Source organism: Oncorhynchus nerka, linkage group LG15 (assembly GCF_034236695.1).
Source record: "Oncorhynchus nerka isolate Pitt River linkage group LG15, Oner_Uvic_2.0, whole genome shotgun sequence".
NCBI classification, from domain to species: Eukaryota; Metazoa; Chordata; class Actinopteri; order Salmoniformes; family Salmonidae; genus Oncorhynchus; species Oncorhynchus nerka.
The window spans coordinates 9326737-9354610 of NC_088410.1; the positions used below are offsets into that span (position 1 = coordinate 9326737).

The 27874-nt window shown below is 46.8% G+C and overlaps 2 protein-coding genes across 2 annotated transcripts in view; both read right to left on the bottom strand.

The window, feature by feature from the left end:
• Nucleotides 1-8115, bottom strand: part of parn (poly(A)-specific ribonuclease (deadenylation nuclease)) — a 30497-nt gene extending 22382 nt beyond the window's left edge. Inside the window, exons 1-10 of the mRNA XM_065002184.1 lie at nt 8009-8115; nt 7709-7786; nt 7454-7533; nt 5283-5350; nt 4658-4739; nt 4118-4178; nt 3751-3916; nt 2201-2263; nt 1957-1995; nt 1647-1689 (exon numbers count right to left, since the gene is read on the bottom strand). Of these exons, the coding sequence (XP_064858256.1) occupies nt 1647-1689; nt 1957-1995; nt 2201-2263; nt 3751-3916; nt 4118-4178; nt 4658-4739; nt 5283-5350; nt 7454-7533; nt 7709-7786; nt 8009-8027 (699 nt within the window). The 5' untranslated portion in view covers nt 8028-8115. The remainder of the gene's footprint in view (nt 1-1646; nt 1690-1956; nt 1996-2200; nt 2264-3750; nt 3917-4117; nt 4179-4657; nt 4740-5282; nt 5351-7453; nt 7534-7708; nt 7787-8008) is intronic.
• Nucleotides 8116-10465: 2350 nt separating this feature from the next.
• LOC135559990 (zinc finger protein 27-like) lies at nt 10466-20939 on the bottom strand. The gene is made up of 3 exons (XM_065000934.1): nt 20804-20939; nt 18004-19697; nt 10466-16737 (listed from the first exon to the last, which is right to left on the bottom strand). Exons 2-3 carry the CDS (start codon nt 18952-18954, stop codon nt 15067-15069), a joined length of 2622 nt encoding a protein of 873 aa, XP_064857006.1. The 5' UTR covers nt 18955-19697; nt 20804-20939; the 3' UTR covers nt 10466-15066.
• Nucleotides 20940-27874: the final 6935 nt, after the last annotated feature.

Consider the following 27874-nt stretch of genomic DNA (forward strand, 5'->3'; position numbering starts at 1 on the left):
GACTGGAGACAATCCCACAGCATCACTCACACCTACTGACTGGAGACATCCCACAGCATCACTCACACCTACTGACTGGAGACAATCCCACAGCATCACTCACACCTACTGACTGGAGACAATCCCACAGCATCACTCACACCTACTGACTGGAGACAATCCCACAGCATCACTCACACCTACTGACTGGAGACGATCCCACAGCATCACTCACACCTACTGACTGGAGACAATCCCACAGCATCACTCACACCTACTGACTGGAGACAATCCCACAGCATCACTCACACCTACTGACTGGAGACAATCCCACAGCATCACTCACACCTACTGACCACAGCATCACTCACACCTACTGACTGGAGACGATCCCACAGCATCACTCACACCTACTGACTGGAGACAATCCCACAGCATCACTCACACCTACTGACTGGAGACGATCCCACAGCATCACTCACATTACAGGAGAGTATTTCTGTACTCTAAGTATTGTGTTATTCCTTCTAGATCTGGATGAGATGAGAAAACCGGCAGGGGGGGGTCAGACTAGAACACCGGCAGGGGGTCAGGAACACCGGAGACTAGAACACCGGCAGGGGGGGGTCACTCAGAACACCGGAGGGGGTCAGACTGTGTTATTCCTTCTAGATCTGGATGAGATGAGAAACCGGCAGGGGGGTCAGACTAGAACACCGGCAGGGGGGGTCAGACTAGAACACCGGCAGGGGGTCAGACTAGAACACCGGCAGGGGGGTCAGACTAGAACACCGGCAGGGGGGTCAGACTAGAACACCGGCAGGGGGGTCAGACTAGAACACCGGCAGGGGGGTCAGACTAGAACACCGGCAGGGGGGGGGTCAGACTAGAACACCGGCAGGGGGGGGGGGGGTCAGACTAGAACACCGGCAGGGGGGGGGGGTCAGACTAGAACACCGGCAGGATAGTATTTCATCAAATCAAATCTATAATAAAACATACATGTGTTTATAATGTCAACAAACATACACCTCACACTGACTGGAGACAAGTTACTCTAAGCAGTTATATTGCAGAGAAAATAAAATAATTTCATTAATCCTGATTACTAACGTAGAAGATCCCTGAGTAAATCCATAGGTATAAAGACAGTTAAAACGGAGCCCTAAACTAAAGTTGAAACTGGTATCACTCATTACATCCTCTAGCTTAATGGTTTTATTTAACTCGGCAAGTCAGTTAAGAACTAATTCTTATTTTACAATGACGACCTACCCCTCCCCTAACCCGGTTGATGCTGGGCCAATTGTGCGCTGCCCTACGGGACTCTTGATCACGGCCTGTTGTGATACAGCCCAGGATCGAACCAGGGTCTGTAGTGACGTCTCTAGCACTTCAATGTAGTGCTTTAAATCGCTGCGCCATTCGGGAGCCTTATTCCTAATATAAAGGTCTTGATTAGCTGAATCAGGTGTGCTAGCGGTTTAAGGCACTGCATCGAAAGTGCTAGAGGTGTCACTACAGAACCTGGTTCGATCCCGGGCTGTATCACAACCGGCCGTGATCAGGAGACCCGTAGGGCTCTGGAATAGATCAAATACATGGACTGGCTGGGGTTCCTCCCCGAGGAGAGGTTTGAGAACCTCTGATCTAGCTGGCAGACTGACCTTCTCTGTCTCCAAGGTCTCGACATGAAGACCCTTTGGGAACCTATAGGAAATTAGATCAACATTATCCTTCTATAAAGATATGTCACCTCTGTACAATACACACACTCAGTACTAGAAATATATTAACATTTTATTATAAACATGAACTGTCACTAAGCAGCGTTAAAACTACAGTTATAAACCCTTATTCGTCTGTTTTAGAAATAGCTAGATGTCATTCATTTCCCTGTGTTCACGGGATGGAACACTGAATCATATCTGCAGAGTTCTAGAACATTGCTGCTCTTGAAGGACAGAACGTACTTACTTGGAGTTGAGAGTCTGGTAGATCAGCTTCCTCTGAAACCTGGAGTGGAGCAGAGAACAGAACAGGGGGAATGGAGGTTTTTAATAAACAAAACACCGGTAAATGTTGCTGGGGGGGGGGATCAGGAGAGCCATGTTAACATGGTAAAGCACTTTGAGACTGAAATTAAAGTGTTGCATAAATGCACATTTCTCTCTTTCACACACACACGCACACACACACGCACGCACGCACGCTTCTTTACCCAGTGCAGGGCTCCAGGTCCACAGTCTTCTCTGAGGTAGTATACAGAGATTCCACCTTCTCTCTGCAAGGGACAAGAGGCAGGAGGAAGACTTAACAAAACGACGACAGAGATGCATTCTGGGCTGGAGCTGAATGGTCGTGTCTGGACTGTTACCATGGATTTCTGCTCCGCTAGACATAAATCAGTACCATGTGACTTCACCGTGGACCGTAGGACGGGTTCCGCGCTGAGGCTGTAACACCCGTTTGGAGGAGTTTAAACCATGCCTTATATGAAGGAGCAACTGGTGTCAGCGGGTGGCTAGGGAGGGAAGGGGGCGGTAGGAGGAACTAGTGTCAGAGGGTGGCTAGGGAGGGAAGGGGGCGGTAGGAGGAACTAGTGTCGAGGGTGGCTAGGGAGGGAAAGGGGCGGGAGGAACTAGTGTCAGAGGGTGGCTAGGGAGGGAAAGGGGCGGGAGGAACTAGTGTCAGAGGGTGGCTAGGGAGGGAAGGGGCGGTAGGAGGAACTAGTGTCAGAGGGTGGCTAGGGAGGGAGGGGGCGGTAGGAGGAACTAGTGTCAGAGGGTGGCTAGGGAGGGGGCGGTAGGAGGAACTAGTGTCAGAGGGTGGCTAGGGAGAAAGGGGCGGGAGGAACTAGTGTCAGAGGGTGGCTAGGGAGGGAGGGAAAGGGGCGGTAGGAGGAACTAGTGTCAGAGGGTGGCGGTAGGAGGAACTAGTGTCAGAGGGTGGCTAGGGAGGGAAGGGGGCGGTAGGAGGAACTAGTGTCCGAGGGTGGCTAGGGAGGGAGGGAAGGGGGCGGTAGGAGGAACTAGTGTCAGAGGGTGGCTAGGGAGGGAAGGGGGCGGTAGGAGGAACTAGTGTCAGAGGGTGGCTAGGGAGGGAAGGGGCGGTAGGAGGAACTAGTGTCAGAGGGTGGCAGGGGGGTGGAACTAGTGTCAGAGGGGGCTAGGGAGGGAAAGGGGCGGTAGGAGGAACTAGTGTCAGAGGGTGGCTAGGAGGAACTAGTGTCAGAGGGTGGCTAGGGAGGGAAGGGGCGGTAGGAGGAACTAGTGTCAGAGGGTGGCTAGGGAGGGAAGGGGCGGTAGGAGGAACTAGTGTCAGAGGGTGGCTAGGGAGGGAAAGGGGCGGTAGGAGGAACTAGTGTCAGAGGCTGGCTAGGGAGGGAAAGGGGCGGTAGGAGGAACTAGTGTCAGAGGGTGGCTAGGGAGGAAAGGGGTCAGAGGGTAGCTAGGGAGGAGGAACTAGTGTCAGAGGATGGCTAGGGAGGGAACGGGGCGGTAGGAGGAAGTAGTGTCAGAGGGTGGCTAGGGAGGGAAAGGGGTGGTAGGAGGAACTAGTGTCAGAGGGTGGCTAGGGAGGGAAAGGGGCGGTAGGAGGAACTAGTGTCAGAGGGTAGCTAGGGAGGGAAAGGGGCGGTAGGAGGAAGTAGTGTCAGAGGGTGGCTAGGGAGGGAAAGGGGCCGATTTGGGACCAGGCTGTCATCTCTCTTACCACATGCAACTACAGTCTGAAGTTGTAACTAGAAATGGGAGTCAGGTTTAAACGTACACCACCCGTCCGATGTACTCCCTGTGCTCCTCGGGGACGCTGCCGGGGCCTTTGTTTGGGTTGGGGGAGATGTAGGAGGGGTTTCCTGATCCGTTACTCTGACTCCGCCTCTCCTCATACTGCTCCCGCAGCTGCACTTCCTCTTCCTGGTTCAGGTACGGGATCCCTACGGCAACCAGAAAAGGAGGCGGGGTTAGATGGCGGAGTGTTGGTTGGCTTAAATCAATCACTTAGTCATCTTTATTGACCTAGTTGGAATTCCTAGAGCAGCCAAAACAGAGGGGTTAGCTAGAGTAGCTTCAATCCATCAAATCGATTTATTGTCCTAGTTGGGATTTCTACGGCAACCAGACAGAATGCCACCTACCGTGACGGAACACTTTGTTGAAGTCAAAACCCTGACTGGCCAGGAAGTCTATGCTGGAACTCTGAAATAACAAACAGACATATTTACCAAAGCACCACCAGGGGCAACATGGGTCCTATTCTCCAGGGATGGAAAGGAAGCAAACGGGCTGAAACGCGGAGTGACGACCTAAACCTGTCCAATCAAATCAAATGTATTTACATAACGGACTGAAACGTGAAGTGACGACCTAAACCTGTCCAATTAAATCACGTGTATTTACATAACGGGCTGAAACGCGGAATGACTACCTAAACCTGTCCAATCAAATCAAATATATTTACATAACGGGCTGAAACGTGATTTGATTGGACAGGTTTAGGTCGTCACTCCCCATGTATTTACATAGCCCTTCTTACATCAGCTGATATCTCAAAGTGCTGTACAGAAACCCAGCCTTAAAAAAAAAAAAAAAACAGCAAGCGATGCAGGTTGTCGAAGCACCAATAAGAAACGCTTGTACCACCCGGATAAAATAAGACAGACCAACGGTTTCCTAACCTGGCAGATGAACTTGGTGTCTGGGGAGGTTCTGTTGAACGGCTTTGGGAATATATAAAAATTAAAAGTCTTGATGACATACCTGTGGAGACAAAAACACCAGGAGAGAAAGAACAGCAGGTCAGCTAGGTTAAACATTCCTATAGCCTGCATAGAGATCACATATAGCTGACTTACACTTTCTATTTAACACTATATCAGCCTATATCAGCAGGTCCCAGATCAGTATTTCAGACACAACCCATTTGTTATGACAGTGTAACAACACAGCAGAGAAAAGTTGGCTAAATCACCAACTGATCTGGAGTCAGGTCAGGGGTCCTATTGCGTCAAGGGCCGATATAGGATCAGGTCCATATGGAGTCTCATTCAGAACAATCTGAAAGGCTAAACACTGATCCTAAATCAGCACTCCTACTCTCAGTCAGGTCACGGGTCTTATGAGTCAAGCTTAAGAGGGCCGATATAGGATCAGGTCCACATGGAGTCTCATTCAGAACAATCTGAAAGGCTAAACACTGATCCTAAATCAGCACTCTGAGAAGCGCCATGTTACTCAGATGTAAACTCAGTTAAAAACTGACCGCGTGTTAAATGTTAAATCGGAGAGAGAAATCCCACTCACTTGGACTCTGCCTGGTCATATGTGAAGGAACACAGTCCAAACTGAAACAGCAAGAAGTCCATGGAATGCTGGGGGGGGAGGGGAGAGGGGGGGGCAGAGGAGTGGAGAGGAGGGGGGGCAGAGGAGTGGAGAGGAAGGGGGGGGGGGAGTGGAGAGAGTCTCAAACGTGTACATTTAAAGCAGGACCGATAGCACATGGCCTTGTTGTGGCCCATACATACAGACTCCAGGAATCAAAAACACCAGGAAACCATGATCAAATTCAGCCATGATATAAAAAGTTACGCGAGCTACCTCGCTATATTAGTTATATACAGTGGGGAGTTTACATACACTTAGGTTGGAGTCATTAAAACTCGTTTTTCAACCACTCCACACATTTCTTGTTAACAAACTATAGTTTTGGCAAGTCGGTTAGGACATCTACTTTGTGCATGACACAAGTAATTTTTCCAACAATTGTTTACAGACAGATTATTTGACTTATAAATCACTATCACAATCCCAGTGGGTCAGAAGTTTACAAACACTAAGTTGACTGTGCCTTTAAACAGCTTGGAAAATTCCAGAAAATGTCATGGCTTTAGAAGCTTCTGATAGGCTAATTGACATCATTTGAGTCAATTGGAGATTTACCTGTGGATGTATTTCAAGGCCTACCTTCAAACTCAGTGCCTCTTTGCTTGACATCATGGGAAAAATCAAAAGAAATCAGCCAAGACCTCAGAAAAAAATGGTAGACCTCCACAAGTCTGGTTCATCCTTGGGAGCAATTTCCAAACGCCTGAAGGTACCACATTCATCTGTACAAACACCATGGGACCACGCAGCCGTCATACCGCTCAGGAAGGAGACGCATTCTGTCTCCTAGAGATGAACGTACTTTGGCTCAAAAAGTGAAAATCAATCCCAGAACAGCAGCAAATGACCTTGTGAAGATGCTGGAGGAAACAGGTACAAAAGTATCTATATCCACAGTAAAAATGAGTCCTTTATCGACATAACCTGAAGGCTGCTCAGAAAGGAAGAAGCCACTGCTCCAAAACCGCTATAAAAGCCAGACTACAGTTTGCAACTGTACATGGGGACAAAGATTGTACTTTCTGAATTAATTTCCTCTGGTCTGATGAAACAAAAATAGAACTGTTTGGCCATAATGACCATCGTTATGTTTGTAGGAAAAAGGGGGAGGCTTGCAAGCCAAAGAACACCATCCCAACCGTGACGCAAGGGAGTGGCAGCATCATGTTGTGGGGGTGCTTTGCTGCAGGAGGGACTGGTGCACTTCACAAAATAGATGGCATCATAAAGGAAAATAATGTGGATATATTTTAGCAACATCACAAGACCTCAGTCGGGAAGTTAAAGCTTGGTTGCGATGTGGTCTTCCAAATGGACAATGACCCCAAGCAAACTTCCAAAGTTGTGGCAAAATGGCTTCAGGACAACAAAGTCAAGGTATTGGAGTGGCCATCACAAAGCCCTGACCTCAATCCTAGAGAACATTTGTGGGCAGAACTGAAAAAGCACGTGAGAGCAAGGAGGCCTACAAACCTGACTCAGTTACAACAGCTCTGTCAGGAGGAATGGGCCAAAATTCACCCAACTTAATTGTGGGAAGCTTGTGGAAGGCTACCCAAAACATTTGACCCAAGTTAAACAATTTAAAGGCAATGCTACAAAATACTAATTGAGTGTATGTAAACTTCTGACCACCTGGGAATGTGATGAAAGAAATTAAAACTGAAATAAATAATTATCTGTACTATTATTCTGACATTTCACATTCTTAAAATAAAGTGGTCATCCTAACTGACCTAAGACCGGGACTTTTTACTAGGATTAAATGTCAAGAATTGTGGGGAAAACTGAGTTTAAATCTTTTGCTAAGGTGTATGTAAACTTCTGACTTCAACTGTAGCGACTCACTCAGTGCCTGACCGACACCGACAGTTATGACCAGGGCCATACATTGTGTTTATGTTTATGTTAGAGTTTTGAATATCGTTCTCATTCTAGACATTCCGTTACATTGTTAAATATTCTCCATGTTAAACTAACGGGGAACCAACATGGCTGCCATAAAACGTTGAAGTGTCAAGTAAATGCAGCATAATGCAGGACACCGCATTGCCCCCCAACTCTAAACGCATGTCTCTCTTGACTGTTACCTTTTTTAGCTTCATGTAGCGCTCCTCTGGCGTGTCCAACCCGTTAGTCAGTGCGCTGACGTTGGGCCCATCGCTAATACCTGAAACCGAATAGAGTGTATTTTCTACTGTATTAACTAGAACGTGATGAAGATGTCAGAGTTCAAAACCGACTGCGTGTGTGTGGCTTGTAGCAGCCACGGAAACGGGTTGGCCAGCGAGCTAGTTAAGACTATAAATGTTTGCCAGTTAAATAGATAGCTAACAATGACTTACCTGAAAATTCCCCATCGATTGCGAGAAAGTCTGCTTCCTCTATTGCGCTATACACAGTGCTTAAACTGTCTTTGAAATCTGTAATACAAAAACAACAATCAGCCAACATGCGTTGCTGGTTTACTCAACACGCAAGCTAGCTATTAATGCTAGTTAGCGGGTTAGCATTCACAACCTCGCGGAAATGAACGGAATCATGATTGTGCGGTGAGAAACCACAGCTAAATTGGTGTATCTAATAGCATATGACTATAATCTTGGTGTATATTATCTGTAAGGGTGCATAAAGAGGTGAATTACTTGTTCGTGTCACCTCCATCCCTACAGAAAGACAAAAAATACAATGTACCAAACCGCTGCTGTCACTCAAGAGGATTTTAATCTTTCCAACACTTCCGGCGTAGTGACGTTTTTGACACGACGTCAATCAAAAATATGGCTACGACAAAATAAAAGCCGTACGATGCACGATTCACGATTACGCGCTTTCTAGCTCGAATGTACAGTGTGGGTTTATCAGTCGTGCGGTGAGCATAACTGAACATGTTATAATGGGTGTGTCCCCCCCCCATTTTGACCAGCAATTTTAATTTGTCTTTTCACGCTATCAACGGTCACCCAATGCAAAAGCCATGTAAGGCAGACTGAAATGAAGATCCAATTTTTTAGGTGTCAAATAATGGTAGTATAGCAATCTTATCCGGATTAATGTGTGTTTATGTTAAAATTACACATATGACTATTGTTATCTAACTGAAGCTAGAGTTTCACCTTTGTCATTGTTGATCAATTAACAAATAATTACAAATCTAAGATTTTCTTACATTTCTGTCCTCACAAAATGTTGATGTAACAGTACATTCATACACTTTGCCTGTGATACTTGAACCCTTGGTTATACTAGGACCCTTGGTTATGCTAGGACCCTATGTTATGCTAGGACCCTATGTTATGCTAGGACCCTTGGTTATACTAGGACCCTTGGTTATACTAGGACCCTTGGTTATACTAGGACCCTATGTTATGCTAGGACCCTAGGTTATGCATAAACATTCTTACTCATAAAGATCTACTCCAACAACACATTGCTGTCACCATTTTTATTAACTCTAGTTGGTGTTCAGCAATAAATTCAAAACATTCTTTGAAATGGACAACATACACTACATGACTAAAACGACCCCCCCCCCCCCCCGTTGCTATAACAACCTCCACTCTTCTGGGACGGCTTTGGAACATCGTTGCGGGGACTTGCTTCCATTCAGGCACGAACATTAGTGAGGTCGGGCACTGATGCTTGTAATTAGGCCTGGCTTGCGATCAGGTCAGGGCTCTGTGCAGGCAAGTCAAGTTCTTCCACATCGATCTCGACAAACCATTTCTGAATGGACCTCGCTTTGTGCACAGGAGGATTGTCATTCTGAAACAGGAAAGGGCCTTCCCCAAACTGTTGCCACAAAGTTGATTCATCTACAATGTCATTGTACGCTGTCGTGTTAAGATTTCCCTTCACTGGAACTAAACGGCCACTGACCATTACTTTTCGTAGGCATGTGTATGGCTGCTCAGCCATTGAAACCCATTTCATGAAGCTCCCGACTAAGTTATTGTGCTGATGTTGCTTCCAGAGGCAGTTTGCTACTCGGCAGTGAGTTTTGCAACCAAAGACAGATGATTTTTACACACTGGTTGTTTCAGCACTCGCCGGTCCCGTTCTGTGAGCTTGTGTGGCCTACCACTTCGCGGCTGAGACGTCGTTGCTCCGAGATGTTTCCACTTCATAATAACAGCACTTACAGTTGACCGGGGCAGCTCTAGCAGGGCAGAAATTTGATGAACTGACTTGTTGGAAAAGTGGAATCCTATGACGATGCCACATTGAAAGTCACTAAGCTCTTCAGTAAGGACCTTTTACTGCCAATGTTTGTCTATGGAGATTGCATGGCTGTGTGCTCGATTTTATACACCTGTCAGCAACGGGTGTGGCTGAAATAGCCAAAATCCATTCATTTGAAGGGGTGTTCACAACCACTACAAAAACAAAAATATCTAAACATCAACTCTTAATACAAAAACTCCCGGGCTAAAATGTGAACTCAACTTGAACAGGGAGCCGAGCAGAATAATTTCAGTTTGAGACAGATTTACAAAATATAATTATATTCCAAGTTATACATACAGGATACAACAGCATGGCATTTTGAATTTAGAATAAACTAGTCATGGTGGTAAGATTGCTGACAAGTATTTTAAAACCAGATTGACACATTGACCCAATGGGCCCAATCCTAAACCCTATGCCATATGCACTTGTGGAGATCGGAGAGGTTTTGTCAGGTGTAAGCAATATAGTAATAGCTCTACCACACAATGATAGGATAGGTGGAAGTAAACCCATATTGCTTACAACCAATTAGATTATCTTACATCTCCACAAGTGCATAAGGTCTAGATGTCAATTTGGGATTGGGCCCTTCTCCAATGGTCCAATGATAGGAAGTCAGCTGTATATAGTTCTACATTCAGCCGTTTTGTCTTTGGTAACCTCAGTCATCTTGTCCCTAGATCTGCCAACATGGAGGGTTGTCTACCACCAGACCAGAGGTTACAGTGACAGGCTTCTCTGGCTACTGATGGTCATTAGTAACCTACCAAACTAACTGCCTGGTACTCAGCACTGTATCATCCCTTTAAATCATCAATGTAAATGTATTACAACAGAATTATAACATCTCCTGATGCTACTGAAGGCATGAGAGCCCATGAGCTCATGTTGCGCAACATTTCTATAGGCTATGTAACTGCGTGAGAAAACAGAGTGGTGGCCTCTGTTAAAAAGAGGAGGATCCCATCAGCTTTCTATAGGTTAGGCCTATTATATTTATAAACTTTCCTAATATTAAGCACATTGCTTATCTTTACAACAGGAGTATAGCCTACCTGGCTGGCATGAAAATGAACCACGGGGAAAAGCGTCCTCCATTTTGCTATTTAAGTGCATAGTTGACATTCTTTCCCCCCATACCCGTTTCGATACAGGTGCATGATAATGGTCCATTCTAAATCAAAACTAATTTCACACACATATAATAAGGTATATGTAAAGACAAGATTAAATTAAGAATAGTCTGATGGGTGACAATATTGGCCTATCACTTGTGGATTATGTATTATCACTTGTGAATGACGCCCAGCTTGTGCAGTGAGGCGAGGAATAACTTGTGCGTTTTTTTGCGACTTCTTCAAATCGTATGTCGCACATCGTATGTAGCCCAGCCCATAGACCTATATGTTTTGATAAGGTTAGTATCACACCGTATGTAGCCCAGCCCATAGGCCTATATCAAATCAAATCAAATTTATTTATATAGCCCTTCGTACATCAGCTGATATCTCAAAGTGCTGTACAGAAACCCAGCCTAAAACCCCAAACAGCAAGCAATGCAGGTGTAGAAGCACGGTGGCTAGGAAAAACTCCATAGAAAGGCCAAAACCTAGGAAGAAACCTAGAGAGGAACCAGGCTATGTGGGGTGGCCTGTCCTCTTCTGGCTGTGCCGGGTGGAGATTATAACAGAACATGGCCAAGATGTTCAAATGTTCATAAATGACCAGCATGGTCGAATAATAATAAGGCAGAACAGTTGAAACTGGAGCAAGCAGCACGGTCAGGTGGACTGGGGACAGCAAGGAGTCATCATGTCAGGTAGTCCTGGGGAATGGTCCTATATGTTTTGATAAGGTTAGTATCACACAGTATGTAGCCCAGCCCATAAGCCTATATGTTTTGATATTGTTTTTTATCACAACTAAAGTGGCCAAATAACTCCTTAAAACGAAGCACAGAGAGCGCAGGTAGCCTAGTGGTTAGAGTGTAGAGGCGGCAGGTAGCCTAGTGGTTAGAGTGTAGGGGCGGCAGGTAGCCTAGTGGTTAGAGTGTAGGGGCGGCAGGTAGCCTAGTGGTTAGAGTGTAGGGGCGGCAGGTAGCCTAGTGGTTAGAGTGTAGAGGCGGCAGGTAGCCTAGTGGTTAGAGTGTAGAGGCGGCAGGTAGCCTAGTGGTTAGAGTGTAGGGGCGGCAGGGTAGCCTAGTGGTTAGAGCGTAGGGGCGGCAGGTAGCCTAGTGGTTAAAGTGTAGGGGCGGCAGGTAGCCTAGTGGTTAGAGTGTAGGGGCGGCAGGTAGCCTAGTGGTTAGAGCGTAGGGGCAGCAGGTAGCCTAGTGGTTAGAGGCAGGTAGCCTAGTGGTTAGAGTGTAGGGGCGGCAGGTAGCCTAGTGGTTAGAGTGTAGGGGCGGCAGGTAGCCTAGTTGTTAGAGTGTAGGGGCAGCAGGTAGCCTAGTGGTTAGAGTGTAGGGGCGGCAGGTAGCCTAGTGGTTAAAGTGTAGGGGCGGCAGGGTAGCCTAGTGGTTAGAGTGTAGGGGCGGCAGGTAGCCTAGTGGTTAGAGCGTAGGGGCGACAGGTAGCCTAGTGGTTAAAGCGCAGGGGCGGCAGGTAGCCTAGTGGTTAGAGTGTAGGGGCGGCAGGTAGCCTAGTGGTTAGAGTGTAGGGTCGGCAGGTAGCCTAGTGGTTAAAGTGTAGGGGCGGCAGGTAGCCTAGTGGTTAGAGTGTAGGGGCGGCAGGTAGCCTGGTGGTTAGAGTGTAGGGGCGGCAGGTAGCCTAGTGGTTAAAGTGTAGGGGCGGCAGGTAGCCTAGTGGTTAGAGTGGAGGGGCGGCAGGTAGCCTAGTGGTTAGAGTGTAGGGGCGGCAGGTAGTCTAGTGGTTAGAGTGTAGGGGCAGCAGGTAGCCTAGTGGTTAGAGGCAGGTAGCCTAGTGGTTAGAGTGTAGGGGCGGCAGGTAGTCTAGTGGTTAGAGTGTAGGGGCGGCAGGTAGCCTAGTGGTTAGAGTGTAGGGGCGACAGGTAGCCTAGTGGTTAGAGTGTAGGGGCGGCAGGTAGCCTAGTGGTTAGAGTGTAGGGGATGCAGGTAGCCTAGTGGTTAGAGTGGATGGGTGGCAGGTAGCCTAGTGGTTAGAGTGTAGGGGCGGCAGGTAGCCTAGTGGTTAAAGCGTTGGGGCAGTAACCCGAAAGGTTGCAAGATCAAATTCCCTGAACTGACAAGGTAAAAATCTATCATTCTGTCCCTGAACAAGGCAGTTAACCCACTGTTCCTAGGTCATCGTTCAAAATAAGAATTTGTTCTTAACTGACTTTCCTAGTTAAATAAAGGATAATAATAATAAATATTAAACCGCTTTATAACCGGTGTAGAGCCTAACTGGCAGACATAAGCTGTGTGAGTGTCACGTTTGGGGAAGATCATTTTCACCATAAATATGCACCTTTTATAATAAACTATTAAATGCACCTTTTATAATAAACTATTAAATGCACCTTTTAAAATAAACTATTAAATGCACCTTTTTAAATGAACTATTAAATGCACAATCACATTTGCCTTCACTTTCGGGAACAGTGTGCCACCGTGTGCACATTGATACGCTTCTAATGTGAAGAAAAAGCCCAATAGAAAAAGCCTTAATCGTTTATCAACATTTTAAGCTAAACGTTCTGATCTGTTGCATCAGCCTCACTGCTTTAAAAAAAAAAAAAAATGGATGCGAGTTGCTGTATTCAATTGGGATCTATCGCATCCCACAACTGTCCTACAGTATGTTTGGCATATTTATTTATTGCACAGAAGAACAGTTGACCAATAGCATAGGTCAACTTTTGCACTATGGGGGGGATAGTACATTGGCATAAGCTAGTGCTGTTGGTTAGACCGACTCATCTGATTGGCTGACGAAAAGTAAAATGTGGACAGTTCTCTAACATTTTCAATATGCGCCTCGGAATTGGACGCGCGCAGTTACGCCCCCCGATATGTCTGTCTTCACCAATCACGTGACGGGCATTGGCTACATCTGAAGGAACCATGTGAGTGAGAGTAATTATATAATAACACCCACATTGGCCGTAAAAGGCACAGATTTTTTTTTATGGGGCATTACAGCCACACAAGGGGGATGCCACCGGGAAACTCGAGGCCTGCTGAGAATATTGTCAAGTGCTTGTCAAAATTGTGAATGAGAGACTGATGAAGTGTGTTCAGCTTGCAACTTTTTTTCAAATCATCAGAGTCCCATCATGCAGCCTTATTAATATATTAAGAATAAGAACATATCTCAACGTTCGTATCACAATTAAAGTCGATAAAATAACTCTGAATGAAGCATATGAGAGAACCGGTTTCTTTGTTAACCTCAACACAGAATAGCCGCATGTGTGCACTTCGTTTGAAATCGTTTGGGGAAAATATCTTTTATTAAGCTATTTTATTAAGCTATGTTCAATTGTGATATAAATGTTTATACTTAAAAAATATATATATATATTATTTTTATTTAACTAAGCAAGTCAGTTAAGAACAAATTCTTATTTACAATAAGGCCTATCCTGGCCAAACCCGGACTACGCTGGGCCAATTGTGTGCCGCCCTATGGGACTTCCAATCAAGGCCAGTTGTGATACAGCCTGGAATCGAACCAGGGACTGTAGTGACACCTGTAGCACTGAGATGCTGTGCCTTAGACCGCTGCGCCACTCGGGAGCCGAAAGGTCCACATCAGTGGCTTGTAGGCTAAACATGTTTATGACAATTAAACATTCAATTGCCATGAGACCGGCAGTTATTTACTTGGCAGTTATTTGCATGCCAATCACCTGCTGACCACCACAGCACTAGTGAGGACCAAGCAAGGGCATGTGGTAGGTTGGGGTTTGGGACATCCTGAATTCAAAATGGCACCCCGATGGGCAGGGGTCAAAAGTAGTGCACTATATAGAGCATAAGGTGTTATTTGGGACAGGCTGAGTCTAGGGCAGTGTTCCAATACTTTTAGAAATGCTTCCTTCTGTACATAGCCTGTAGTCTTGTGGTAGCACAGCTGGATGCTCTATGTATGCCTCAGCCTCCCCACTGGAGACCAGGGTTCAATCCCTGCATCTACTCTTCACTGTCTTCCCTCCTCATCTGTCTCCCCCTCTACTTTTAACCTCTCCATTAAAAACAACTACAACATCAAATATACCCCCCTTTAAAAAAAACACATGCTTCACATCTTGTTTCCTTGAAGTAGTAAACACATCTGTAATGGATTGGACAGGTGTAAACCAGGTTACCATGGTGTCTGATGTGGGTAGGGAAAAGGGACATGCTGATTGGGTGGTGGGTAGGGATAAGGGACATGCTGATTGGGTGGTGGGTAGGGATAAGGGACATGCTGATTGGGTGGTGGGTAGGGATAAGGGACATGCTGATTGGGTGGTGGGTAGGGATAAGGGACATGCTGATTGGGTGGTGGTTGAGCTCTTTTCATGGGTCTCTTTAATAACTCCAAGCCTTCCCACAACGAAGGGCGCCTTCCGCTTCGTTCCATTCTTCTTTGCGGTCTGCAGTGTCATCATCGGATTGGCTGGGACTCATGGGCTCTGCCTTCAGTCCGATGCTAGGCAACCAATCCCTGTCCTCAACGTTGCAGTCTACATCATCAGCATGAGCCTGGCTGGGACTCACGGGCGCACCGCAAGCATCCTCCTCTTTCAGCTGGAGTGACCGAGACATTCCCTGCTCCTCCGATTTAATTGAATCCACAGTCATTTCCTCCCTACTCTCTGTAGGGTAACTCCTCTGAGTGTCGACCCTCTTAACAATCATCTCTTCTCCTGGGTGAGTTTTTCTCATGTGTCTCTTTAAGTTTCCAGAATCACTCCAAGCCTTCCCACAACAAGAGCAAACAAATGGTTTCTCCCCCGTATGAGTCCTCAGGTGTCTCTTAAGACAGCCGGCTTTTTTGAATCCCTTACCGCATTTAGTGCACAAGTGTGGTTTGAGAAAAACACTTTCTGACTGGGAAGTAGTCACATCACTCTCCCTCTGCTCTGGCGTGTGCCTCTCTAGATCAGATTTCGCCTCCAGTCTGTTGCTAAGCAACCAAGTTCCTCCCTCATCACCGTCTTCAGAATAATCATTGGCTTGGTTGGGACTCATTGGTGCACCGCTGGCATCCACCAGTATCCTTCTGATGTCCTCTTTCAGCTGGAGTGCCCGAGACCTTCCCTGCTCTTCCGATTTAATTGAATCCACATTAATTTCCTCCCTAATTCCTGTAGGGTAACTCCTCTGAATGTCAACCCTCTTAACAACCATCTCCTCTCCTGGGTGAGTTTTTCTCATGTGTCTCTTTAAGTTTCCAGAATCACTCCAAGCCCTCCCACAACGAGGGCAAACAAACGGTTTCTCCCCCGTATGAGTCCTCAGGTGTCTCTTAAGACAGCCGGCCTGATGGAAGCCCTTTCCACATTCAGAGCACACATGTGGGTTCTTCAGAGGATCCCTTGGCGGGTGTTGTGTCTTAATGTGTGATTCCAGTCTTTCTGCAGTTATGAAACTCTTCTTACATTGACCACAGCAATGAGGGTGATCTGTGTGAAAAACATCCCGGTGATGTTTAAGGCTTGATTTTACAATGAACTGTTTCCCACAATCAGAGCAGTGGTGAGGTTTCACTGTGTATTGTTTATTAACAGTATGCCTTCTCATGTGTCTTTTTATGTTTCCATAATCACTCCAAGCCTTCCCACAACGAGGGCAGATGTACGGTTTCTCCCCAGTATGAGTTCTCTGGTGTGTCTTAAGACTTCCGGCCTGCGTGAATCTCTTTCCGCATTCAGAGCAGATGTATGGTTTCTCTCCAGACAAATACAGGAAGTGTCTTTTCAGATTGGTTGCTGTGGTAAAATTCTTCCCACAGTGATCACAGATATGGGAGCCAGGCCTGTCTCCTGAGAGGGTTTTGTGTTGTTCAGCATTAGACCAGCTGTGGGGTTTCTCTCCCGTCTGTGTTGTCTTGTGTATTATATGGCTACTCTGCCCCGGTGTCTTCCTGCAGTCGACCAGCCGCACAGACACCCTCTTCTGACCGCACAATAAGGTGCCACCGGGAGAGGCACGACTCGGGGACTCTGCGAGGGTGGAGGAGGGCAAGAGAGGCTTGTCCTGGAAATCAGAAAAATAGACATGAAATCAAAAATCAGGGTGCTGGGATTTTTCTGTAATTGAAGTCCTGGAAAAACACTTTCAGGGTAAAGGACTAAAACCAGATAGAAAGTATGTAGAAAAGATAACAGACTGATACATGTATCAATAATATAATCTGAGAACTAACAATCATCAAGATAAAAACTAGACAGTCAGGGAGAATAAACAATGCCCAAAACAATTCATTTAGCAGAATTAATTTAGATTTTCTTTGTTTGAGCAAAATAACACAGCATTAACCATGGCAAAATGCATAGAGTTCAAGGAAATTAGCTTCAAACTCCAAAATCTTCTCTCAGGTCCATGGCAGAATACGTAGAAACACAAAAAAAAATGTTGCTTTAAAAATGTGTTAAAAATCTCTCTCAGCTCCATGGAGAAATTTGAAGAGTTGCAGAAAATTGGCTTAAAAATGCTAAGAATTCTGTAGACCGCAAAGATGGGGGTCTCTAAAATGCTGTCCAAAATTCAACTGAGCCAATGGGCCGAACCCGCCCATTGCCACGCCTCTATACCACGCCCCCATGCCGTACCCATTGCCACGCCCCTATGCCACACCCCCACGCCACGGCCCCATGCCACGCCCACCCCCTAAGTCCATTTATGATCCAGAAAAACCCTTAGTGTGGAAAACTCTCTCCTACCTGTCAAGGAATTTTGAAGTCTCAAGAGTCTTTCCTCGATTACTCTCATCCTCGATTACTCTCATCCTCGATTACTCTCATCCTCGATTACTCTCATCCTAGATTACTCTCATCCTCGATTACTCTCATCCTCGATTACGCTCATCCTCGATTACTCTCATCCTCGATTACTCTCATCCTCGATCACTCTCATCCTCGATCACGCTCATCCTCGATTACTCTCATGCTCGATTACTCTCATCCTCGATTACGCTCATCCTCAATTACGCTCATCCTCAATTACTCTCATGCTCGATTACTCTCATCCTCGATTACTCTCATCCTCGATTACTCTCATCCTCGATGACTCTTATCCTCGATGACTCTTATCCTCAATGACTCTCATCCTCAATGACTCTCATCCTCAATGACTCTCATCCTCAATGACTCTCATCCTCGATGCCTCCTTCTCAAAATGCATTGGAAGTCCAAGAGGTGGAGCCTCAGTTATTCTCCTCCCAATGCATTTATAAAAAGAAGGTTGGGGAATCAAGGAAAGACTGTTGGGAAACAAAATACACAATGACTGGGAAATACTCACGCAACTGTGGCGCTCTCGAGCTGACTCCGCCTCCAGGCCATCGCTAGGCAACGTAGCGCCTCCCACTTCGTTCCATTCTTCTTTGCGGTCTGCAGCGTCATCATCGGATTGGCTGGGACTCATGGGCTCCACCTTCAGTCCGATGCTAGGCAACCAATCCCTGTCCTCAACGTTGAGGTCTACATCATCAGCATGAGCCTGGCTGGGACTCACGGGCGCACCGCAAGCATCCTCCTCTTTCAGCTGGAGTGACTGAGACGTTCCCTGCTCCTCCGATTGAATTGAATCCACATTCATTTCCTCCCTACTTCCTGTAGGGTCACTCCTCTGAGTGTCGACCCTCTTAACAACCATCTCCTCTCCTGGGTGAGTTTTTCTCATGTGTCTCTTTAAGTTTCCAGAATCACTCCAAGCCCTCCCACAACGAGGGCAAACAAACGGTTTCTCCCCCGTATGAGTCCTCAGGTGTCTCTTAAGACAGCCGGCCTGATGGAAGCCCTTTCCACATTCAGAGCACACGTGTGGTTTGAGAAAAACCCTTTCAGACTGGGAAGTAGTCACATCACTCTCCCTCTGCTCTGGTGTGTGCCTCTCTAGATCAGATTTCGCCTCCAGTCTGTTGCTAGGCAACCTAGTTCCTCCCTCTTCATTCCAGTCTACGTCATCTGATTGGCTGGGACTCATGAGTGCACTGCTACCCTCCTCCTGTATCCTCCTGATGTCCTCTTTCAGTTGGACTAACCAAGACATTCCCTGCTCCTCTGATTTCATTGACTCCGTCTTGTCCCACATTTCCTCCATGACTTTACGCCTTAATAAGCGATGATTCATCCCTTTAATTTCAGGGCCATCCATTCCACAACGTTCACACAGATAACATAGATTGTCCTCAGTTAAATTCCATAAACTCTTTTCGATTTCATCCATCAACGTTTCCTTCTCTGAACTCATTTTGTCTCAGCAGAGTTAGAATGTTTCTTGGTTTAAAAAAAAATCTACAACAACTGGTTATTGACCGTAGCCGTCACTAATGTGAGGTGTCTCCTTTATCTCCCTTTACACTGGGAGTTGTAGTTTTTATTTAACTAGGCAAGTAAGTTAAAAGAACAAATTCTTATTTATAATGATGGACTACAACCGGGTCAAACCGGACGACACTGGGACAATTGTGCGCCACCCTATGGGACTCCCAATCACGGCCGGTTGTGATACAGCCTGGAATAGAACCAGGGTCTGTAGTGACGACCTCTAGCACTGAGATGCAGTGTCTTAGACCGCTGTGATACAGCCTGGACTCAAACCAGGGTCTGTAGTGACGACCTCTAGCACTGAGATGCAGTGTCTTAGACCGCTGTGATACAGCCTGGACTCAAACCAGGGTCTGTAGTGACGACCTCTAGCACTGAGATGCAGTGTCTTAGACCGCTGTGATACAGCCTGGACTCAAACCAGGGTCTGTAGTGACGACCTCTAGCACTGAGATGCAGTGTCTTAGACCGCTGTGATACAGCCTGGAATCAAACCAGGGTCTGTAGTGACGACCTCTAGCACTGAGATGCAGTGTCTTAGACCGCTGCACCACACAGGAAGCTTCAGGAGGTGCTGTTTTGTCAGTTATTCCAGGGTGAGCGTTATCTCAGAACACCAGCTCTTCCTCCTGTCACCAGAACAATGGGATCTCTTTGTGAGGTCACCTGTGTAAAAATAGGCAGACATGGTGAAAAGGTCAAGTCGGACGAGATCAGTTATTTACCAAACTGCCCCCTGTAATTTATTTATATTTTTCCTCATTCAAACTTGACCGTTATGATGGAAGCCTGGAGGCTCTTCTAGGCGTGCATATATTGCAACTTGTCTATGGATAGCCTAATATAATATTGACTTGCATTAAGATTGGAGAAAATCTAAATAATATCAATAAGAACTGTGAACTGTATGCTGACATCTATTTCAAGCTGTTGTATTTGGCCATGTATCAATTTGCACAGCCTTTGTTCCCATGTTCTTACCCAAACTGCAAGCAGCACCTGTTAAACACTGTAATAGCGCTCAAAACACAGTGATGTCGATTCGCGCAGGATAAGTACTATCAGAGGATCTTGGAGTTTGCCCCCCCCCAAAAAAAAATGTAGGTTATTCCGACTAGAATTATTATTCTCCCTTCGTGTGAAAATTACTGGACATGCCAGATTCGCACGGGGGGGGAAATGAGGATAGTTGAGTTATGTGCTCGTGCGCATAATTACTTTACGCGATCTCCCCCAGTAAAACGAACCCCGTCCTAATGGGGACAAAAGCTATTTGTACCGTCAAATATGTCGTGACATTCTATTTCTGTCAAGTCCATCAAATGTTTAAATGTTATATATTTCCCCGTCACCATTTCATGTTTACTTAATAGAAAAATATATTAGAACAATATTAGTGAACTTTAATACCATTTAAATTGAAAAGGTTTCCACAAATGAGGACTTTTATTTTGAAGGGTACAATTTGGCATTTTAGAAGCTAGCTAGCGAAAATAACATAACAGGAACATTATGTACAACAGCTCATTAATTATATGTAGAGTCCCCTGCCTGTTCGTACCATACAGAAAACAATTGTCGTTTTATTCCTGTATCGACTATGTTTGAGCAGAGATTAAAATGAGTTAGCAGGAGCTATTGAGCAGCTAGCAACCCAAGTAAAACAAGTAGCAATCTGAAGAGCAGGTACATAACAGTAACTAAGCTATGCAACCCTAACGACGAACTAACTACATCGTTTGAACAACCCCAATACCTAATGCTTTACTGACCAGCTATATTCCAAAATTGTCCCATTCTTGCTTCAATCAAAGAAGAATGGCGTCCACCATCTTTGGTATTGATACCATTGTGAAGCGGGCAAGAATAACCAGAGATACAGTTATGGAGATGAGAAACTCCAGTGTAATCGTGTTAAGGACCATTGGGTATGTTGCCCATGCTTCGTCAATGGGCCGCGTGGTGCATTCTGGGTGATTATTGGACAACGCGCTCACTCCTTCAGGGAGTCCATTGGGCTCCACCTTAAAAACCCAACATTAGCATGAATTACGTGAACAAGAAGTACAACATTCAACTTTTTTTTTTATCGGGGTGTGAGATAATTAACTTGTTCCCTGTGATATCGTATAGCTTTAAAATCATGACATTACGTACTATTGAGGAAAATAGGCAGGTGTCTCGACCCATTCCCCGACTTTTAAGAAGGAATTGCGTGCCGATTCGTTTTTACAACCACGTGACGCAACACATTGGTCGACATTCATATTGGCAGAGATCGAAAAAGTACCCAATTGTCAAACTTCAGTAAAAGTTTAAATACCCGAATAGAAAAGTAGAAGTGAAAGTCACCCAGCAAAATACTACTTGAGTAAAAGTCTGAAAGTATTTGATTTTTACACATACTTAAGTATCAAAAGTAAAATTATAAAATAATTTCAAATTCCTTATATGAAGCAAACCAGACACCATTTTCTTGTTTTTTAAATGTATGGATAGCCAGGGGCACACTCCAACACTCAGACATACTTTACAAACGATGCATTTGTGTTCTGAGAGTCTGCCAGATCAGAGGCAGAAGGGATGATCAGGGACTTTCTCTTGATAAAGTGGGTAAATTTGACAATTTCACTGAACTGCTAAGCATTCAGAATGTATTTGGGTGTCAGGGAAAATGTATGGAGTAAAAAGTACACGATTTTCTTTAGGACTGAAGGGGAGTAAAAATGCAAGTTGTGAAAAATATAAATAGTAAAGTAAAGTACAGATACACTTTATTTACACCACTGCATATTGGTCGACATTCAGATCCTGCTGAGATTCTTATCTCCTCATTCTATAATAGCTCTGGCATAACTAAGCACTTCCGTGTCACGAGTTTTGGAATCTTTCAGAATAAGAGTCCAGTCCTGTATACTTTGTAAATTAATAATTTGGGCGAAAATAAATGGAAAATGTGTACAATTGTTGATATTTAAATGGTCAACAATGTTTTTTTGGTGTGTGTGTACTCTTATAATTTATTGTACATAATTGCCTGTACGTTGTGTCGCATTCTACTCAGGAGCACTTCTACTTTCCAAATCCACAGAGTTTACACCCTGAGGAGCGTTGCTGCTCGTTTTGCGGCTCTTAAAGCAGTAGCGGTGAGCAGGTTAAATCACTGGGGCAGGGTAGCCTAGTGGTTAGAGCGTTGGACTAGTTACCGGAAGGTTGCAAGTTCAAATCCCCGAGCTGACAAGGTACAAATCTGTCGTTCTGCCCCTGAACAGGCAGTTAACCCGTCATTGAAAATAAGAATTTGTTAACACCGTGTTAAATAAAGGAAAAACAAAAATAACAAAAAAGCCAACTTATGTTGTGATAATTGCTCTATAAACCCATTCATTCATATGCCGCTGAGATGACAACGGTGGCGAAATATACGGAACAAAAATATAAAAGCAACATGCAACAACCTTCAATGATTTTACATACAGTTCATATAAGGAAATCAATCAATTGAAATAAATTCATGAGGACTTCATCTGGATTTCACATGACTGGGCATGGGTGAAGCCATGGGTGGGCTTGGGAGTGTGCAGGCACAGCCAATCAAAATGAGTTTTTCCCCACAAAAGGGCTTCATTACAGGCAGAAATACTCATCAGCTGTCTGGGTGGCTGGTCTCTGATAATCCAACAGGTGAAGAAGCTGGATGTGAAGCTCCTGGGCTGGCTTGGTTAGACTGGTCTGCGGTTTTGAGGCTAAAACACTAGCCACTTTAATAATGTCTCCGTATCTTGCATTACTCATCCCAAAGGAAGAATTGGCTTGGGGGTGACCAGTGAGATATACCTGCTGGGGCGCGTGCTATGGGTGGGTGCTGCTATGGTGACCAGTGAGCTGAGATAAGGCGGGGCTTTACCTAGAAGAGAAGAGACTTGTAGATGACCTGGAGCCAGTGGGTTTGGTAACGAGTATGAAGCGAGGGCCAGCCAACCAGAGCGTGCAGGTCGCAGTGGTGGGTAGTATATGGGGCTTTGGTGACAAACGGATGGCACTGTGATAGACTGCATCCAAAGTGTTGAGTAGTACACACCTTTAACAGTACAACCATCAAGATTAATTGTCAGATCCAACAGAAGATATCTTTGTTTCATGGTACTTAGCACTAGCATCTCTGTTATGTCCGAGTTTAAAAGTGAAAATATTGTCGCCATCTACTTCCTTATGTCTGAAACACAGGCTTCCAGGGTAGGCAACTTGTGGGGCTTCACCATGTTTCATCGAAATGTACAGCTATGTGTCGTCCGCATAGCTGTGAAAGTTAACATTATGCTTTCGAATGCCATTGCCGTTGTCCTTTCATGAGAAGGTCTCCATTACAGTGGAAGTCATTTTGGTGCACCCAATAGGGCTTCAGCAGTTGAGGCAGTTCTGGGCCATCCCTTTGGTGCACCCAATAGGGCTTCAGCAGTAGAGGCAGTTCTGGGCCATCCCTTTGGTGCACCCAATAGGGCTTCAGCAGTAGAGGCAGTTCTGGGCCATCCCTTTGGTGCACCCAATAGGGCTTCAGCAGTAGAGGCAGTTCTGGGCCATCCCTTTGGTGCACCCAATAGGGCTTCAGCAGTAGAGGCAGTTCTGGGCCATCCCTTTGGTGCACCCAATAGGGCTTCAGCAGTAGAGGCAGTTCTGGGCCATCCCTTTGGTGCACCCAATAGGGCTTCAGCAGTAGAGGCAGTTCTGGGCCATCCCTTTGGTGCACCCAATAGGGCTTCAGCAGTTGAGGCAGTTCTGGGCCATCCCTTTGGTGCACCCAATAGGGCTTCAGCAGTTGAGGCAGTTCCTCCTGCCTGGGCCATCCCTTTGGTGCACCCAATAGGGCTTCAGCAGTTGAGGCAGTTCTGAGCCATCCCTTTGGTGCACCCAATAGGGCTTCAGCAGTTGAGGCAGTTCTGGGCCATCCCTTTGGTGCACCCAATAGGGCTTCAGCAGTTGAGGCAGTTGCCTGGGCCATCCCTTTGGTGCACCCAATAGGGCTTCAGCAGTTGAGGCAGTTCTGGGCCATCCCTTTGGTGCACCCAATAGGGCTTCAGCAGTTGAGGCAGTTCTGGGCCATCCCTTTGGTGCACCCAATAGGGCTTCAGCAGTAGAGGCAGTTCTGAGCCATCCCTTTGGTGCACCCAATAGGGCTTCAGCAGTAGAGGCAGTTCTGGGCCATCCCTTTGGTGCACCCAATAGGGCTTCAGCAGTTGAGGCAGTTCTGGGCCATCCCTTTGGTGCACCCAATAGGGCTTCAGCAGTAGAGGCAGTTCTGGGCCATCCCTTTGGTGCACCCAATAGGGCTTCAGCAGTTGAGGCAGTTCTGGGCCATCCCTTTGGTGCACCCAATAGGGCTTCAGCAGTTGAGGCAGTTCTGGGCCATCCCTTTGGTGCACCCAATAGGGCTTCAGCAGTTGAGGCAGTTCTGGGCCATCCCTTTGGTGCACCCAATAGGGCTTCAGCAGTTGAGGCAGTTCTGGGCCATCCCTTTGGTGCACCCAATAGGGCTTCAGCAGTTGAGGCAGTTCCTTGCCTGGGCCATCCCTTTGGTGCACCATCCCTTTGGTGCACCCAATAGGGCTTCAGCAGTTGAGGCAGTTCTGGGCCATCCCTTTGGTGCACCCAATAGGGCTTCAGCAGTAGAGGCAGTTCTGGGCCATCCCTTTGGTGCACCCAATAGGGCTTCAGCAGTAGAGGCAGTTCTGGGCCATCCCTTTGGTGCACCCAATAGGGCTTCAGCAGTAGAGGCAGTTCTGGGCCATCCCTTTGGTGCACCCAATAGGGCTTCAGCAGTTGAGGCAGTTCTGGGCCATCCCTTTGGTGCACCCAATAGGGCTTCAGCAGTTGAGGCAGTTCTGGGCCATCCCTTTGGTGCACCCAATAGGGCTTCAGCAGTTGAGGCAGTTCTGGGCCATCCCTTTGGTGCACCCAATAGGGCTTCAGCAGTTGAGGCAGTTCTGGGCCATCCCTTTGGTGCACCCAATAGGGCTTCAGCAGTTGAGGCAGTTCTGGGCCATCCCTTTGGTGCACCCAATAGGGCTTCAGCAGTTGAGGCAGTTCTGGGCCATCCCTTTGGTGCACCCAATAGGGCTTCAGCAGTAGAGGCAGTTCTGGGCCATCCCTTTGGTGCACCCAATAGGGCTTCAGCAGTAGAGGCAGTTCTGGGCCATCCCTTTGGTGCACCCAATAGGGCTTCAGCAGTAGAGGCAGTTCTGGGCCATCCCTTTGGTGCACCCAATAGGGCTTCAGCAGTTGAGGCAGTTCTGGGCCATCCCTTTGGTGCACCCAATAGGGCTTCAGCAGTTGAGGCAGTTCTGGGCCATCCCTTTTTGCACTGCTGCACTATCTGTTGGCAGATGTGGTCTCGTTGTTGCTCCTCTGCAATCTGCTGCAGTTTGGTCTGAGATGCAGGTGGACTGTCCCTTATTGTATTAATGGATACCTGTACCTCCCCCTCTAGACATTGCTCCTCCTCTGATAATGGACGTTTAATTGGGGCCCTGAAGAGTGCGTCTGCTGTGATCAGTGCCTTCCCTGGCACATACACCATCTTGTAGGTGAACCTCAGTAATCTGAGGCGGAAGCGCAGAACTCTGGGAGGCAAGTCGTCCAGTGCTTTTGTCCCTAACAGAGCCAACAGTGGTTTGTGGTCAGTCTCTGCTGTAAACTGCAGGCCAATAAGGTATTGGCTGAGCCTTTCACCTGCCCATGTGATCGCCAATGCCTCCTTCTCCACTTAAGCATATCTTTGCTCTGTGTTGGATAAGCTTCGGGAGATGTATGCTGTTGGACGCCACTCCATGTTGTCCTGCATCTGTGTGAGGACCGCCCCTAGCCCAAAGGATGATGCATCTGTGTGAGGACCGCCCCTAGACCAAAGGATGATGCATCTGTGTGAGGACCGCCCCTAGCCCAAAGGATGATGCATCTGTGTGAGGACCGCCCCTAGCCCAAAGGATGATGCATCTGTGTGAGGACCACCCTTAGCCCAAAGGATGATGCATCTGCTGATACTTTTGTCTTAGCGTGGGGACGGTACTGGGCCAGCACTCTCTGTGAGGCCAGGTCTCCACCTGTTGCATGTGACCCCATGACCAGTCATTCTCTTTGGCTTGTAAGTCTCTGAGGTTTGGTTGCATCTGAGAACTGTGGGAGGAACTTACCCGCATATGTGGCCATGCCTAAGAAGGTTCTGACTTCAGCCACATTCTGGGGTCTGGGCATATCTGTGATGGCGCTGATCTTCTCTGGGTCCTGCTCTATTCCAGCTGCACTGATTTTGTGTCCCAAGAACAAGACATCTGATTGTGCAAAAGTGCATTTTTCATTGAGTGTCAGGCAAGTCTCCTGGAGTCGGGTCAGAACTGCTGTGAGCCTTACATCATGTTCTGCTCTGTCCCTTCCGCACACGAGCACATCGTCCGCGTGGACTATGATGCCACTCAGCCCATCCAACAGCTGGGACATGCGTCTTTGGAAATGCTCAGGACCGGAAGCGACTCCAAATGGCAAAACAGTAACGGCCAAACGGTGTTATAAACGTTGTGAGTGCCCTACTCTGTGATGACAGCGGTATCTGCCAGAAACCTGAGCGGACAACCAGCTTTGTGAAGACTTGTGAGCCATCCAACTGAGCCAGTGACTGCTCCACTGATGGTATGATGTGTCTGTCTCTGCAGAGTGCCTCATCCAACTGAGCCAGTGACTGCTCCACTGATGGTATGATGTCTCTCTCTGCAGAGTGCCTCATCCAACTGAGCCAGTGACTGCTCCACTGATGGTATGATGTGTCTCTCTCTGCAGAGTGCCTCATCCAACTGAGCCAGTGACTGCTCCACTGATGGTAAGATGTCTCTCTCTGCAGAGTGCCTCATCCAACTGAGCCAGTGACTGCTCCACTGATGGTATGATGTCTCTCTCTGCAGAGTGCCTCATCCAACTGAGCCAGTGACTGCTCCACTGATGGTATGATGTGTCTCTCTCTGCAGAGTGCCTCATCCAACTGAGCCAGTGACTGCTCCACTGATGGTAAGATGTCTCTCTCTGCAGAGTGCCTCATCCAACTGAGCCAGTGACTGCTCCACTGATGGTAAGATGTGTCTCTCTCTGCAGAGTGCCTCATCCAACTGAGCCAGTGACTGCTCCACTGATGGTATGATGTGTGTCTCTCTGCAGAGTGCCTCATCCAACTGAGCCAGTGACTGCTCCACTGATGGTATGATGTCTCTCTCTGCAGAGTGCCTCATCCAACTGAGCCAGTGACTGCTCCACTGATGGTATGATGTCTCTCTCTGCAGAGTGCCTCATCCAACTGAGCCAGTGACTGCTCCACTGATGGTAAGAAGTGTCTCTCTCTGCAGAGTGCCTCATTCAAGTGAGTCATGTCCACACAGATCCTTATGTCCCCATTGGCTTTTGGGACCACCACTATCCCTGCACACCAGTCTGTGGGACTCTCTATTTTAGACACCGCCCCAATTTCTTCCTTTACTCTGGCCAATAAAGGGACACCCGGCGGGGGGTGGTAAGGGCATAGGGGACAGCATCCTCTTTCAGGCGGATTTTGTAGTCACCTTCTATCCTTCCTAGACCAGAAAACACTTTTGGGAATGTCTTTTTGAAAACCTCACCTGGGTCCTCCAGTTCGCTCACTCTCTCAATGAGTTGCAATGCTTCAATTGCTGGCAGCCCCAGCAACGGTCTGGCTAGAGAGTCAATGACGAAGACAGGCTGGATGGCACTTTTGTCTTTACTCTGCAGTTTAATCACCAAGTGCCCTACCACTGGTAAAATCGTATTACTGGGCCCGTACAGTTTTT